Genomic DNA, 14,303 nt, shown 5'->3' with positions numbered 1-14,303 from the left:
ACAGAGAGGAAGATCTTCCATCCAATGATTCACTCCCCAAGTAGCCACAACGACTGGAGCTGCACTGATCTGAAGCCAGGAGCCCAGAGCCCCCTCTGGGTCTCCCACGTGGGTGCAGGGTCCCAAGGCTTTGGGCTGTCCTCCACTGCTTTCACAGGCCACAAGCAGGGAGCTGGCTGGATGGGTAGCGGGGCTGCCAGGATTAGAACTGGTGCCCATATGGGATCCTGGCGCATGCAAAGTGAGGACTTTAGCTGCTAGGCTACCATGCCAGGCCCTGCACTTATCTTTAAGACTATCCCTGCAGCAGGCACTGTGGTGTAACAGCATAAGCTACCACGTGTAGCTCATCTGGATGCCAGTTGCAATCCTAACTGTTCCACTTCTGATACAGCTCCCTACTAACGTGCCAGGAAAAGCCGTGGAAGATGGTCCAAGTCTCAGGCCCCTGCCACCCATACCCATGTGGGAGACCCAAATGAGTTCCAGACTTCTAGCCTGTCCAGCCACTTGGAGGGTAAACCAGTGGATGGAAAGTCCCTGTCTCTCACCCCTTTCCCTGTAATTCTGCCTATGAAATTAAAAAACAACAACAAAAAAAAAAACACTACCCCTTACTAAGTTGTAGCATAGCACCAAAGAATATTCACAACTGTCTGGAAAACCACTAAGTGTTCTTCCCTTTTCCAAATCTATTTCTGAGATGAGACTTTCCTCATATATTACAAACTGACTTAATGAGAATGCATATCAGAAGCCAACAATCTTGATTTAAAACATTCAAGAAATATATAAGCACATAAAATATCACTGCTCTCCCAAAATTTCTTATTTTGGAAATATATTTGTTGCTCGTAAAATAAGTCATGTATATAAACATGTCACTGGTTTATTGTAGTGATTTAAAATAAAATTATTGCAGTTTAAATGCCTAAAATGCACATAAACACAAGCCATGTTAAGGATCTCAATTATTTTTGTGAGCGTGAAGTGGTTGAGTCCCCCTAAAAAATTGAGAATCACTAATGTAGCACACAGAACTTACCTAAACTTGTGACTGTTAGCAGAGGACTCTACTGCTGTGATAATACGGCAGAAATGGTGGGAGTGGAAAACTTTCATAGGAAGGAGAGGGGAAAGGAAGAATTCCTGTACTACAAAACTGTATCATGGAAAATAACAACAAACACAGGGAAAAAGAGAACTTACCTATGTAGTATCTATCAATATGTCACACAATGTTAAGCCTAAAACACAGCACTTTTCAAAATACATTTTCCTTTTCTAGGTAAATTTCCTTAGGAAAACACAATTCCCTATCTCCCAATTCCACAGTAACAATTTGATGTGGAGTCAAAATAACCCGAGTCCACTTACCAACGGCTCAGAGATAAAGCTGTCACTGCCAGCCCCCTTCCTTCGGCAAGTGCTGGACAGGTGGAAAGCTGAGTCTAGGACAAGTGGCAGTCCACCGTCTGTGTCCTCTGGCAGCCTTGGGAAGTGAAATCAAAGCTGCCTTCTGCAATAGATGTTTTACTTCAGGGAAAATGAGGCTCTCACAGAGAGGTTTGCTTGTTAAGAGCTTGAATAACAAAGATCTGCCTTCCTCTAGGCTAGCAGAATTTCTAAACAGCCCAAAAAAGCAAACTTACTGTTGGGCCCAGCAGTGTGGCCTGGCTGCGAGGCCTAGCAGCTAAAGTCCTCGCCTTGAACAAGCCCCAGGATCCCATATGCGCGCCGGTTCTAATCCTGGCAGCTCCACTTCCCATCCAGCTCCCTGCTTGTGGCCTGGGAAAGCAGTCCAGGAAGGCCCAATGCCTTTGGACCCTGCACCCGCGTGGGAGACCTGGAAGAGGTTCCTGGTTCCCGGCTTCAGATCGGCACAGCACTGGCCATTGTGCTCACTTGGGGAGTGAAACATCGGATGGAAGATCTTCCTCTCTGTCTCTCCTCCTCTCTGTATATCTGACTTTGCAATAAAATAAATAAATCTTTAAAAAAAAAAAGCAAACTTACTGTCTAAAAGTGGGTGTGGGGAGATGATTAAGAACCCAAAATAAGTGTTAGCCAAACAGTTTAAATGTAAAATGCTTTGACTTCCCAATTTTTCTATTGTTGAAGGCTCTATTAGCTCCTCACTAGAGAAGACCTTTTTTTTTTTAAAATCACTTTTTTTCCCTGTACCTGGGGTCACGGGAGAAACAAAGGGAAAAGCCCCACCCAGCCTCCCACCCATCCCAGGTCCCTGATGCGAGGCATGCTCCGAGGGTTCTGCTCAAGCAGTTTTGATAGTTCAACGGGTCTGAATTGCTGCTAATCTCACCGTTCCAAGCAAGATGAAATCTATTCAAAATCCACTGGCTGACATAGTCTCTTCATGGTTGGGGTTCTGAGATCAGCAGGTCAGTTGCAGGGATCTCCAAGGAAACTTCGCCTGAGGTGATCCCAAACCTGACTCTTGTGTGTGCTTGCCAGTACAGGGTCCAGCACAGTCTGTCGCCCCAATCAGCTTATGCACATGCTGGTTGTTGCAATTGCTGGGTCAGTTCTGTTTCCAGCCCTGTCTTCCACGTGAACCGATGGGTGTTGCAGTCCAGCTCAATCCTGTCCACTTCATACTTGGTCCTCACACAAACCAGTGGGAGCTGCAGCCTAGTTGGGGCAACTGCCCATAACCCCCACCAGGCCAGCCCCCAGCCCTGGTTCCCATGCATGCCACTATGTACCGCAGGCTTGTTCAGTCTGTCCCACTTCCCATTTAGTTCTCGTACAGGTCAATGGGCATTGAAGCCTAGTTCAACCCAACCAACCCTACTATCCAGCCCACACACATACTGGTGGGTGCTCTTCTGTCTAGCCACCCCTGCCCCTATCCTGGTTTTCATGCTCTCCAGTGGGAATGGTTATCCATGAGGGAGGTGCCCACTATCTCCCTACTAGGCCACTCCCACTCCTGGATTATGCACTCTCCAGGTGGTTCTGCAGTTAAACTTGACAGAATTAGCCCCTAGTGCCAGCCTCTGCCAACTAATGCTGTAGCAAAGCCCAACCAACCCTCACCCACTCTAATTATTGCTTGCACCAGTTGGAACAGTCAGCCCAATCTGGCCCTTCCCCACTCTAGCTCACATGAGGCCCACAGGTGTTGTATCCCTGCCTGGTCTGGTCTGCCCCCATGCCAACTCATGCTCTCCAGTGGGAGTGGTTGTCCAGCAGGGGAGCCCACATTCCCCTTCCGGCTCTGCCCCTCCCCTCTCCCCCCCCTCCCGTTCTCACGTGTGTTGTTTGGGCGCTGCAGCCACATCTGGTACTGCTCACCCCACCTTAGCATTTCGTAATGTGCACTGGTTTGTGCTGCAACCAAACCCACTATTCTGGTGCTCAGATTCACCAGCGGGTGATGTGAACAGGTTCAGCCTGGTCTGTCCCCCACCTATGCCATATGCATGCCGGTGGGTATCCTCTGCTGCAGACCATTTTTTAAATAGAAGGATTAACATAAACATACAGGACACCTGAATATGGGTTGTTTTTTTTTTTTTTTTTGACAAGAGTTAGGGACAGCTTAACTAGAGAGCTCAGAGGAACGTGACTGAGAAGTAAATCCCACACTGTGCAAATCGCTCTCTGGAAAACCAAACAGGTGATGAGATAACCGATTTTTCTATTCACAGTGTGCTGTTTCTCAACTATTTGTAATCACACACTTAAAAGGCTTTCATTGAGTTTCTTTTAAAAGCGACTAGTATGTCTAAAATTAGCAGAAGTTATACATTCTAAGGCCCTTCCTTCCTACTACCATGCATTTTTAGAGACTACCAGACACTCCATTTCTCTGTGCTCAGAAAGCACTGCTACATCCAGACACAGCCAGCTCTCAGTCCTTTTGAACAGCTCCTCTCAGACAGGACGGACCAAGATGATACCAGAGAGGTTCCCTTAGTTCTTACAGCTTGCAGACAGCACAACCAGAGGCAGAGATTCATGCCTGTAGCAACAGCACGTGCAGTGGCCAGATGTACATGTGCTGCACCCAGACTAGACAGGGTCACTTTACAACACCTCCTCTCCCATAGGCCAACGTTATCTTCAGTAGTAACAATGATAGGAAATGAACAGTGGTAATAGCCAGGAATGAAATCAGACAGTGAACATTCTCCTTCCTTAAACTTTGTATGATCATGACAAAAAGTGCCCAAAAAAGGGGCATGGAATAGGCTAAGATTCATATAACCACACGTCACGTTAAAGGCCACGCAAGGCCTCAATACCTGTGACTTTGTGTCTTAGAAATTCATTCAAACTAACCCAAAATGCTGCAAGAGATCAAGCAATTCTACTTGCAAACTCTCCTCTTCTAAGGCTGCTTGATAGAAACCACAGACATGATTTGACCATCACTTTAGCCTGGATCTCGGGGCATTCGGCACTGCCATTGTATCGCTCTGGGCAGTGGAAAGCCAGGATGAGTTTTTCTCCTGATAGTCTTCTTCAAAATTTTTGATTTTTTAATGCAAATGACCATTTCCTTGCATTTTTTTTTTTTGTCCAGTAAACAGACTTCACCAAAATTTCTGCACACTTCCCCTTTTTTTTTTCTTTGCATTTTTTAAAATTATTTATTATTTAACTTCAGTAATTACATTGTATTATGTGACACAGTTACATAGATACTTGGGTTCTCCCCACCCCTCCCCAAACCCTCCCACCATGGTGGATTCCTCCACCTTGCTGCATAACCACAGCTCAAGTTCAGTTGAGATTTCCCCATTGCAAGCGTATACCAAACATAGAGTCCAGCATCTTATTGTCCCGTCAAGTTCAACGGCTTCTTAGGTATACCCTCTCTGGTCTGATGACAGAGTCAGCAGAGTATCATCCCAGTCAATTGAAAGCTCCAACATACCATCAGCAAAAATTTACATCATTATGGAATTAATTGACATAGTAATGAGTAACCAATATGTTAAAAGTAAATGCGGGTTCCCAGCCACCTTCTGTGACCACCTCACCTATACTTCAATTTTAGTTTATACACAACATATAACATTCAAAACATAACATGTTATACATAACATCATATCATCTTAAATTAAGGCAAACATGTGGTATTTAACCTTTTGGGATTGGCTCATTTCCCTTAGCATTATGGTTTCCAGTTTGGCCCATTTGGCCACAAAGAACTGCAAATCAACAGCCATAGTGTATGCGAACAGCCCCAAGATGGAAAAAGACTTAACCAGCAAGATACCATTCAAAATAACAGAGAAAAGTATGAAATATCTGGGAATAAATCTAACCAAAAATGTAGAAGACTTATTTGAAGAAAACTACAAACTGCTTAGGAAAGAAATTGAACAAGACCTCAAAAGATGGAGTAACATCCCATGCTCCTGGATAGGTAAAATCAATATCATTAAAATGTCTATACTGCCAAAAGCAATATATACATTCAACGCAATCCCAATCAAATCGCCCAAAACATTCTTCATGGAACTGGAAACAATGATCCAAAGGTTCATCTGGAAGCACAAAAAACCACGGATAGCTAGAACTATCCTGAAGAACAGGAAGTTAGCAGGGGGAATCACAGTTCCGGACCTCTGGACATACTATAGGGCAGTGGTTATCAAAACAGCGTGGTACTGGCACAAAGATAGAGAGGAAGATCAATGGAGCAGAATAGAAACGCCAGAAGGAAACCCACACAGATACAGCCAAATAATCTTTGACAAAAAGACAAACGACAACCCAGGCAAATGGGAAGGTCTCTTCAATAAATGCTGTTGGGACAACTGGTTGATAGCCTGCAGAAACAAAAAAATAGATCCACATCTCTCACCATACACTAAGATCAGATCTAAATGGATAACAGATCTAAACCTACATCCAGAAACCTTCAAACTTTTGGAAGAAAATGTTGGAAACACACTGCAACACTTACGGGTAGGCCCTCACTTCCTAAAAAAGACTCCAGATGCAGTAGAAATCAAGACCAAAATAAACAATTGGGACCTCATCAAACTAAGAAGCTTCTGTACAGCTACAGAAACAATCAACAAAGTAAAAAGGCAACCCACAGAATGGGAGAAGATCTTCGCACATGACATAGGTGATAGAGGGCTAATATCCAGAATATACAAAGAGCTACAAAACAACCAAAATGTCAAAACAAGCAACCCACTCAAGAAATGGGCACGGGAAATGGGCAGACACTTCACAAAGGAACAAACCCAAATGGCAAATAAACATATTTTTTATTTTTATTACAAAGTCAGATACACTGAGAGGAGGAGAGACAGAGAGGAAGTGGAGCTGCCAGGATTAGAACCAGCAGCCATATGGGATCAAGGCGAGGACCTTAGCCACTAGGCCATGCCGCCAAGCCCCACACTTCCCCTTTTAAGAAGAACTTAAAAGGTTGGAATTTGACCATACATAGTTCAAGGTAAAACTCAACTTCTGCAGATATTTTTGTTTGAATATGGTTAATTTCAAGTAAAACTACACCAAAAAAAGAAAATCCCAAACAGAAAAAGTGTACACAACATTAGTAAAATCTGAGCTGATTCATGCATCCACACTCTTTGGATGACACTATACCTGTACTCGATGCTGAGGTTAACTTTTCAAAATTTTTCTCCACTGTGCTCCAGTTTCATAATGAACATTCCATCTTGTCCAGGATGAAATTTCAAGACTTTCTGAAGCTTTTTCCAACAATGAAGTGAGATTAAAAAGAATGAATAAAGTATTTCCAAAGTTCCAAAGACCATCATACACAGAGATGTTTCCAAAAGAATAAATTCCACAAGGTTCCAAGGAAGATTTTCAGGCGTCAAAGACAAAAACTGAGATTCATGTCTTGGATTTTTGCATGAATTGCACAGTGGATAGCCACACATGCAACAGCTTATAATGGATCACAGCCAACGTTTATAAGACAGTTTTTACTTTTTTAAAACACACAGAGGCAGAGAGATTTTCTATCCAACAGTTCACTCTCCAAAAACACATAATAACCAAAACTGGACCAGGCTCAACACAGAAGCCCGAAATTCCAGATGGACCTGGATGGCAGAAACCCAAGTATCTAAGCCATCATTTACTGCCTCCCAGGATACATTAGCAGCAAGCTGTACCAAAACAGAAGAGTGAGCCTACATCTTGAACTGGGTTGTCTGCACTAGAACTTTGAGAAAAGCAATCACAGTAGTCTCGTGCTACTTTGTAGTGATGTGTGTGACAGCCCTAGACACAGAAAACAAACCCCACAGTGTTTGTGAACCCTCAGTACTGAAACACACCTTGGCTATTCTGAATTCCATATCCTTTGGTTCTGTACCAAGAGTAGCCATCAGAAAGAAAATGAAAAAATTCCACTGGCATTGTGTTCTCTTTCTGCCCTGTGGAAACTACAGAGATGAAAATGGACATTGGAAACTTGGAAACTACGAAGATGAAAATGGAAATGTAAAAAAAAAAAAGTAAAACTGTAAAAAATACAGAAAAACAAGAAAATCCACTTTGTTTCTAATTGCAAAACCTGTAGGCAATATTTTAGCTCTTTTACCTTAGGAACTATGAAATATGAGTTCTAATGATGAGTACAACACACGTCATTGCATTATTTTACCTATCTTCCTAGAACAATTAGAAAATCTCAAGGCTCAAATATATTAACTGTCTTCTGTCGTTTTTAGCAAAATAGTTTACCTTACACAGGAAACATCTGAGATGCTCTTGCAAAATAAGCTCTGCTACAGAAAAATGTCAACTACTTCATTTTCTACTTTTTTCAGAAGGATTAACCACATGGTCTTTTCTTAGCTCAAAATAATCAATTAGTAACATAAATCACACAACTAACAGGGCAGAAAATGGCAAGGCAGTCGATAGATTTTTTTTTTATTCCATTTACCCAAAGTCGCATTTCTCCTTACAATATTTACACAAAATTTTTCTTTCATTAAAAAAAAAATCTATTTTCCCAAACTGATGAGGTTGGTTCTCCAGTCACATTTTAAGTTCTTGGTGTAACTGGCAAAAGTTTTGATATCCCAACCCTTAGCTTTCACTTTATTTATTAAAGTATAAATTGCTTTGTGCAATTATCTCCCTTCAAGTGAAACAATGTGCTTCAAAGTCAGAGCATCTAACATAAAGATGTAGTCATACGAGCAGTCTGTACAATCACCACCCCCTCCACAGCGACTGCGTGCTGTTCACCATCCCACGCATCTCAGCCCCATGGGCTGCATCCCAAATCTAACTCCTCCCTAAACCTGCTGTCTAAATCAAATGTACTGCTATCTTGGGACACAGTCAGTAAATTTAAAAAACACGTGTGTGTAGTCTTAGTGGAAGACAAACAAGAAAAGGAAGACACAAAAGGGAATCAAGGTGATTTAAATGACATTTTAAAAATAGGAACTTTTTGCATACAGCAAGCCCAAGGTGACAACGAAACCATCAGAAAATAAGAACAGAAGTGAGAAAAGAAAGATCTTGTGTCAAGAAAGCAGTGCTTCCAGTGTGGTCTGACGTAACAGCAAGAGCTGGTGTGAGAGCGTGTGGAGCAAAGACAAACTGCAGGCAAGCACACTGCAGAGCAGCTCAACAGTCACCAAACAGCAAACCTGTGCATGTGCAGTAACCCAGCAACTCCTCTCCTGGCAGAAATGCTGTGGAGGCATATTGATCCAAGTACTGTATCATTGTTGTTCATAGCAGCATTACTAGGAATTACCCAAAATAGAAACGATTGAATTTCAACAACAGGATGTATAGTACAGTGAAATATCATGGAGTAGTGCCAACTGGCAAACTGGCTACACACAAGAACATAGCCAAATGTATAATCATATTACTGAACCAAGTCAGACAGACACAAATACTATGTGCTTCCATGTATAAAAAATTCAAATTAGTGTTAGCTGTCAGCAGAGACTGTGGGGGTTGGGGATCTCTGGGAAGACCCACAGGTGGAGGGGCTCCAGAGTGCTACAGGTGTTTTATCTTCTGATGGGATGACTGCTACAGGAGTGTTTGTTTTCTGATCATTAAGCTTCTCACATTCTGTATGTTTTTCTGGTATGTGTTCTATTTCACAATTAAGAACAAAAATAAAAAGGAATTCCAGTCTGGCACATTTCCACCAAAGAAAGACTGGAAAGAAACAATGCTAAGTGGCCCCTGCTAGAACACAGATAGAGTAGAAGGCAAGGAAGCGGTCAAACACCTCACCTGGGGCAGTGCTGTGGTACAGCGAGTTAAGCTGCCACTAGCAAGGCTGGCATTGCTTATGGGTACTGGTTCAAGTCCTGCCTGCTCCACTTTCACTCCAATTCTTTATCAACGTGTATTGGAAAGCAGCAGAGTACATCCTAGGTGCTTGCACCCCTTCATCCATTTAGGAGACCCAGAAGTCCCTGTTTCCTGGCTTCAGCCTGACCCAACCCCAGCCACTGCAGCCACATGGGGGGATGGGCTGTGAATTAGTGAACAGAAGACCTCTTTCTCTGTGTCACACTTTGAGTGTGAGTGAGAGTGTGTGTGGGTGTGGGTGGGTGGGTGTGCATGTGAACTCTGCCTTTCAAATTAATCTTTCTTAAACCTTTCTTTTTGAAACAAGAGACAGAATTCCCTCAAAGAGCCATCTTGGATATAAACAAAGGAGAACTAGGACTCACCTCTCTTTTACCAAATTTAGCATTTCCTGGCATTGTTTACTGAATTTCAAAAGCCCACATTGATTCCTGAAGTCTGCAGAGTTCCTAATCATCCGTGATTTGGGTTTCCTTCTGGGCCATCACGGAGTGATTAAGAAGCCACAAAGAGCTCATCTGATCCAGCCTCTAGCATGCCAGCCCAACGGGCATAAACCCTGAGTCAAAGTTGCCTGAAAGAGAATTCTCAAATCACCCTCAGTTACCCTTTGGAGCATAAACACCATGACTACCGCTAAGCCTCTCCCATAACTAATCAAAACCCACAACTCTACTCAACAGGAAGGGTCAGATGCTCCTCCTAATTAGAGCCAGGTTGTCTGCTTCAGTTTCCACATACAGACACGATGCTGTGTGCCTCTGGGGCTGCTTATGAGGAACAGGAGACACACAGTGCCACTCTGTCTCACTAGTGATGAAACTCTCCATCACTTCAGACAGCATCTACTGGATTTCTCCTTTATATTGTCCCTTCATTATAATTATTTTTTGCTTTTACTTATTTTTTAATTTACTTGAGAAACAGAGCTGAAGATCTCCCACCCACTGGTTTTCTGGGTCTGGACCAGGCTGAGGCCAGCAGCCAGGAACTCTGAGTCACCGCATGAAATGTCAATGACCATCGGTACTTGAGCCATCACCACTGCCTCCCAAAGTCTGCCTTAGCAAGAAGCTGATATTGGGAGCAAAGGTGGGACTTGAATCCAGACACTGACACAAAAGGTGAGAGTCCCAAACAGCATCCATACCACTAAGCCAAATGATCTCCCCTCCATTGCAGTTAACTATTTCCCTGTGACTGAACGAGATCCGCAGCAGCCATCCCCGAAGGGCAGCCTTCACACACTGCACTAATGGAAAGCACAGAGCAGCACATCTTCCTTTACACTGAGGCCACAGGGTGGATCTTTATGTATCATGAGCAGAAGTGCATCCACATTAGCATGAATGAAAAAAAAAACTATTTGCTAGAAATAGAAGTTTTTCTTCATTCTTCTCTATAATAAGATGCAATCACGCATTATGTTTGACATTTTCCTGGAGAGGGCACACAACCATTCAACATGTGACAGAGCACATGTTACCAAAAGGCTTAGAGAAAGAGTGAAAGCCTGGGGGCTGATGCCATGGTCTAGTAGGCTAATCCTCCACCTGCAGCACCAGCATCCAATGTGGGTGCCAGTTCTAGTCTCAGCTGTTCCACTTCCAATCCAGCTCCCTGCTCATATTCTGGGAAAGCAGTGGAGAATGGCCTAAGTACTCTGTTCCCTGCACCCGTGTCAGGGTCCCAGAAGAACCACCAGGCTCCTGGCTTCCAATTGGCCCAACTCTGGCCACTGCAGCCATTTGGGAAACGAACTAGCTGGTGGAAGTCTTCTCTCTTTGTTTCTCACTCTCTAAGTAACTCTACCTTTCAAATAAAAATAAAATATTTTTTAAAAATTAGTGAAAGCCTCTATGATATCCTCACTGTATATACTAATTGCAGAAAGGAAGGAGGGTGTGTTAAAAATTATAAAGCTGAGGAAAATGGAATGAACCTAGATAAGCACATTTTCCATTAACTTTTTAAAACCCCCTCTAGGTTCACACACGAAAACAAACGCCCATATATTCACAGCATCCCAGAGAATACACAGCATGACTGAAGACCAGGAGTGTAAGAGCTGTGCCCCGGAAGAGCATGCCACACTTAGCATGGAATCTGCCACAGTAGAGGCAGGAGCCCAGTGAGAACTTCAGCTAGCACTGGGAGAGACGGGAAAGCCAGGAACAGCATTAACACAGTTCCTGCTTATTTTCCTGCATGGCCAATTTCAGTCAGATTCAAATTCCCTCACTATTACTATCTCCATTTGACATATTAAGGAAATGGTACTTGAATCACCAAGAAGCTGACAGGTAATAATATAAGAGTGCAGTTCTCGCTAACTCTTAGCACTGTATCACAAACTGGAAAGGCCTGAAAAAGTAGAAAACCTTAGTAGATGCATACTACTTGGAGAAGTGGAGCTAAAAGGCAGAAGAAATAAACAAGTTAACTGTTAGTGGAGTAAGAAGGTTTGGGCAAGGCATATTTTTCATGTGAATCTTTTAGTAAAATCTGTACTTTGAAACTGTACACATGTATTACCTTGACATAAAGCCTAACTGAAAAGCTAAGGAAGAGACTATTGACCAAATAACATGTAAAGTTTGATCTATATAGAAATATAAGTACATACACTCACACAAAAGCTTCCAAATGTTATTTTTGACACAGTTAAAAGAGCTTTGTTGATTTCTTCTTTTCTTTCAAAGATTTATATTGCTACTTTAATAAGATGTTTAATTGTTCACAAAATATTTTGGTGAAGTATTTACTTACCTTAAGTGACTTTTCTATAGTTAAGCCTCCGTCTAGTTCAAAACGAACTGTCATGTTGTACCTGGTCTGGTTTCCGTGTCCGTGGGGCCACCAAGTTCCTACAGTAACATGCTTTCAAGAAACAGGATCAGTCAACCTAAGTGACTGGGCATGTCTTCAACAAAATATGATTTGGGGCATGCATATCAATTTCTTTCACAGTCAAGAACAAAAATTATAGGTTCTAAAACAATATAAATCTCCCTGCCTACATTATGTCATATCATACCAAACCATAATGATACTGTTAAACTAGCAATACTAGGAATTTAGCATGAATTAATACGCCTAAAATAATCACCTTTTGCCTCTAACACTCAATCTTGCACATATCGTATATTCGTAACACTTAGCATTGGACTTTGAAATGGCATCTTTTCTAAGAACCAGAAAGCAATTTGAGTTCTTACTTTATTGTACAGTTACCAAGTGTTATTTTGTTCCATTCTTCCAGTTCACAATTATCAATGAAAGAAACAAAAATGGGAAAAGGGAAAATCCATCCTACCTCTACTTATGGAAGATGAGCCTAGAATTAGAACTTTAAATAAATACCAACATTCAAAATTATACACAAATACCAAAAATCATCAGTACTATTTAAATGCATTGCCTATAACGTATTTTGGATTCAAAATACTTAAAATACAATAGAAAAAAATTAAATATATCTGATTTTTTTGGAAAAACAGTTGATTAATAACATATTCTTTATTTTCTTAATTTTAAAATTTGGAAAAATCGTTCCTCAGCTCTTCTCATGCAAAATACATGACGTGTTACAAATAGAAGCTACTATAACAGAGACAGGCATTGCGGTACAGTGGTTCAGCAGCCACTTAGGACACTTAGAGCCCACATCAAGAGCGTCAGATTCAAACCTTACACCTACTTCTGATCCAGCTTCCTGTTAATGGTTCAAGTGCCGGGGACCATGTTAGGTGGGAGACCTAATGCAGTTCTGGGATCCTAGCTTTGGTATGGCCCAGCCCTGGCTGCTGTAGCCTCTTGGGAAGTGATCAAGTAGATGGAAGATTCTCTATCTATACCCCTCTCACTCTCTTCATCCTGCGCTTATCGAGAAGTCCCATCATACCTTGCTAATCTTCACAAGCAACTCAACCATCCTTTCCCCAGGTTGAAGGCTAATATTGTGAATCTGCTGGGCTTGCAATTTAGGGATGGTTACAATCACTTGGCCACTGACTGGCTTTGAGCTCACAACATCAAAAGAAGACTGTATCTCAAGATTCCACTGCTGGGCACTGCTGTCTAAAGCATAAAGAGAAAAGAAAAATCAAAATTTATATATGTAGGAATTATTCCTGCATTCCCACAATCCTTCATTATACATATATATATACACATATACACATATATATTATGCAGATCTCTACTCTAAAACTAAGACATACAAGTATTTATAAATGAGGAACAAACAGAAAATGACCTATGAAAAGCATAATACAAAAATTTTCCAAGAATGATATGCTTGTTCTTTTTTTTTTTTAAGATTCATTTTATTTTTATTGGAAAGGCAGATTTACAGAGAAAGAAAGATTTTCCGTCTGCTGCTTCACTCCCCTAATGGCCGTGATGGCCAAAGTTGAGCTGATCCGAATTCAGAAGCTTCTCTGGGGTTTCCCAGCACAGGAGCAGGGTCCTAAGGCTTTGGGCCATCCTCTGCTGCTTTCCCAGGCTACAAGCAGAAAGCTGGATGGAAGTGGAGCAGCCAGGACATGAACTAGCACCCATATGGGATCCTGGCACTTGCAAGATGAGGATTTAGCCACTGAGCCATAGCACCACGCCCACAGTTGGTTGTTTTTGTAAAACAAAGTGAAAATACTGAACCTTTTAAAGCTATGTAACAGCAGCAAGGGGTGGGGAGAGGACAGACATCAGCATCCTAGACTGGGGAATGGTTCCAGTCTTGGCTGCTCTGCTTCCAATCAGGTTCCCTGCTAACACACCTGGGAAGCAACAGACAATGGTTTCAATTCTTGGGTCTAAACCATTCAAGTAGGAAACCTAGATAAGAGTTTCTGGCTTCTGGCTTTTGCCTGGCCCAGCCCCTCGAAAGGGTGGATTTCTCCTTCTATCCCTCTCTGCCTCCCTCCCTCCTTCCCTGTGTGTGTCAGTGTACAAGTGTCTGTGTGTGTGCTTAT

At 42.3% G+C, this 14,303-nt stretch overlaps 1 protein-coding gene across 1 annotated transcript in view; it reads right to left on the bottom strand.

Moving 5' to 3' along the window:
• MANBA (mannosidase beta) overlaps positions 1-14,303 on the bottom strand; it is an 88,299-nt gene that overhangs the window by 37,616 nt on the left and 36,380 nt on the right. The window contains exons 6-7 of the mRNA XM_004594295.4: positions 13,232-13,407; positions 12,097-12,207 (exon numbers count right to left, since the gene is read on the bottom strand). Coding sequence (XP_004594352.2) covers positions 12,097-12,207; positions 13,232-13,407 — 287 coding nt within the window. The remainder of the gene's footprint in view (positions 1-12,096; positions 12,208-13,231; positions 13,408-14,303) is intronic.

Source organism: Ochotona princeps, chromosome 7 (assembly GCF_030435755.1).
Source record: "Ochotona princeps isolate mOchPri1 chromosome 7, mOchPri1.hap1, whole genome shotgun sequence".
Taxonomy (NCBI): Eukaryota; Metazoa; Chordata; class Mammalia; order Lagomorpha; family Ochotonidae; genus Ochotona; species Ochotona princeps.
Note: the sequence above shows the minus strand (reverse complement) of the source record. Positions and strands in the feature narration are given on the sequence as shown.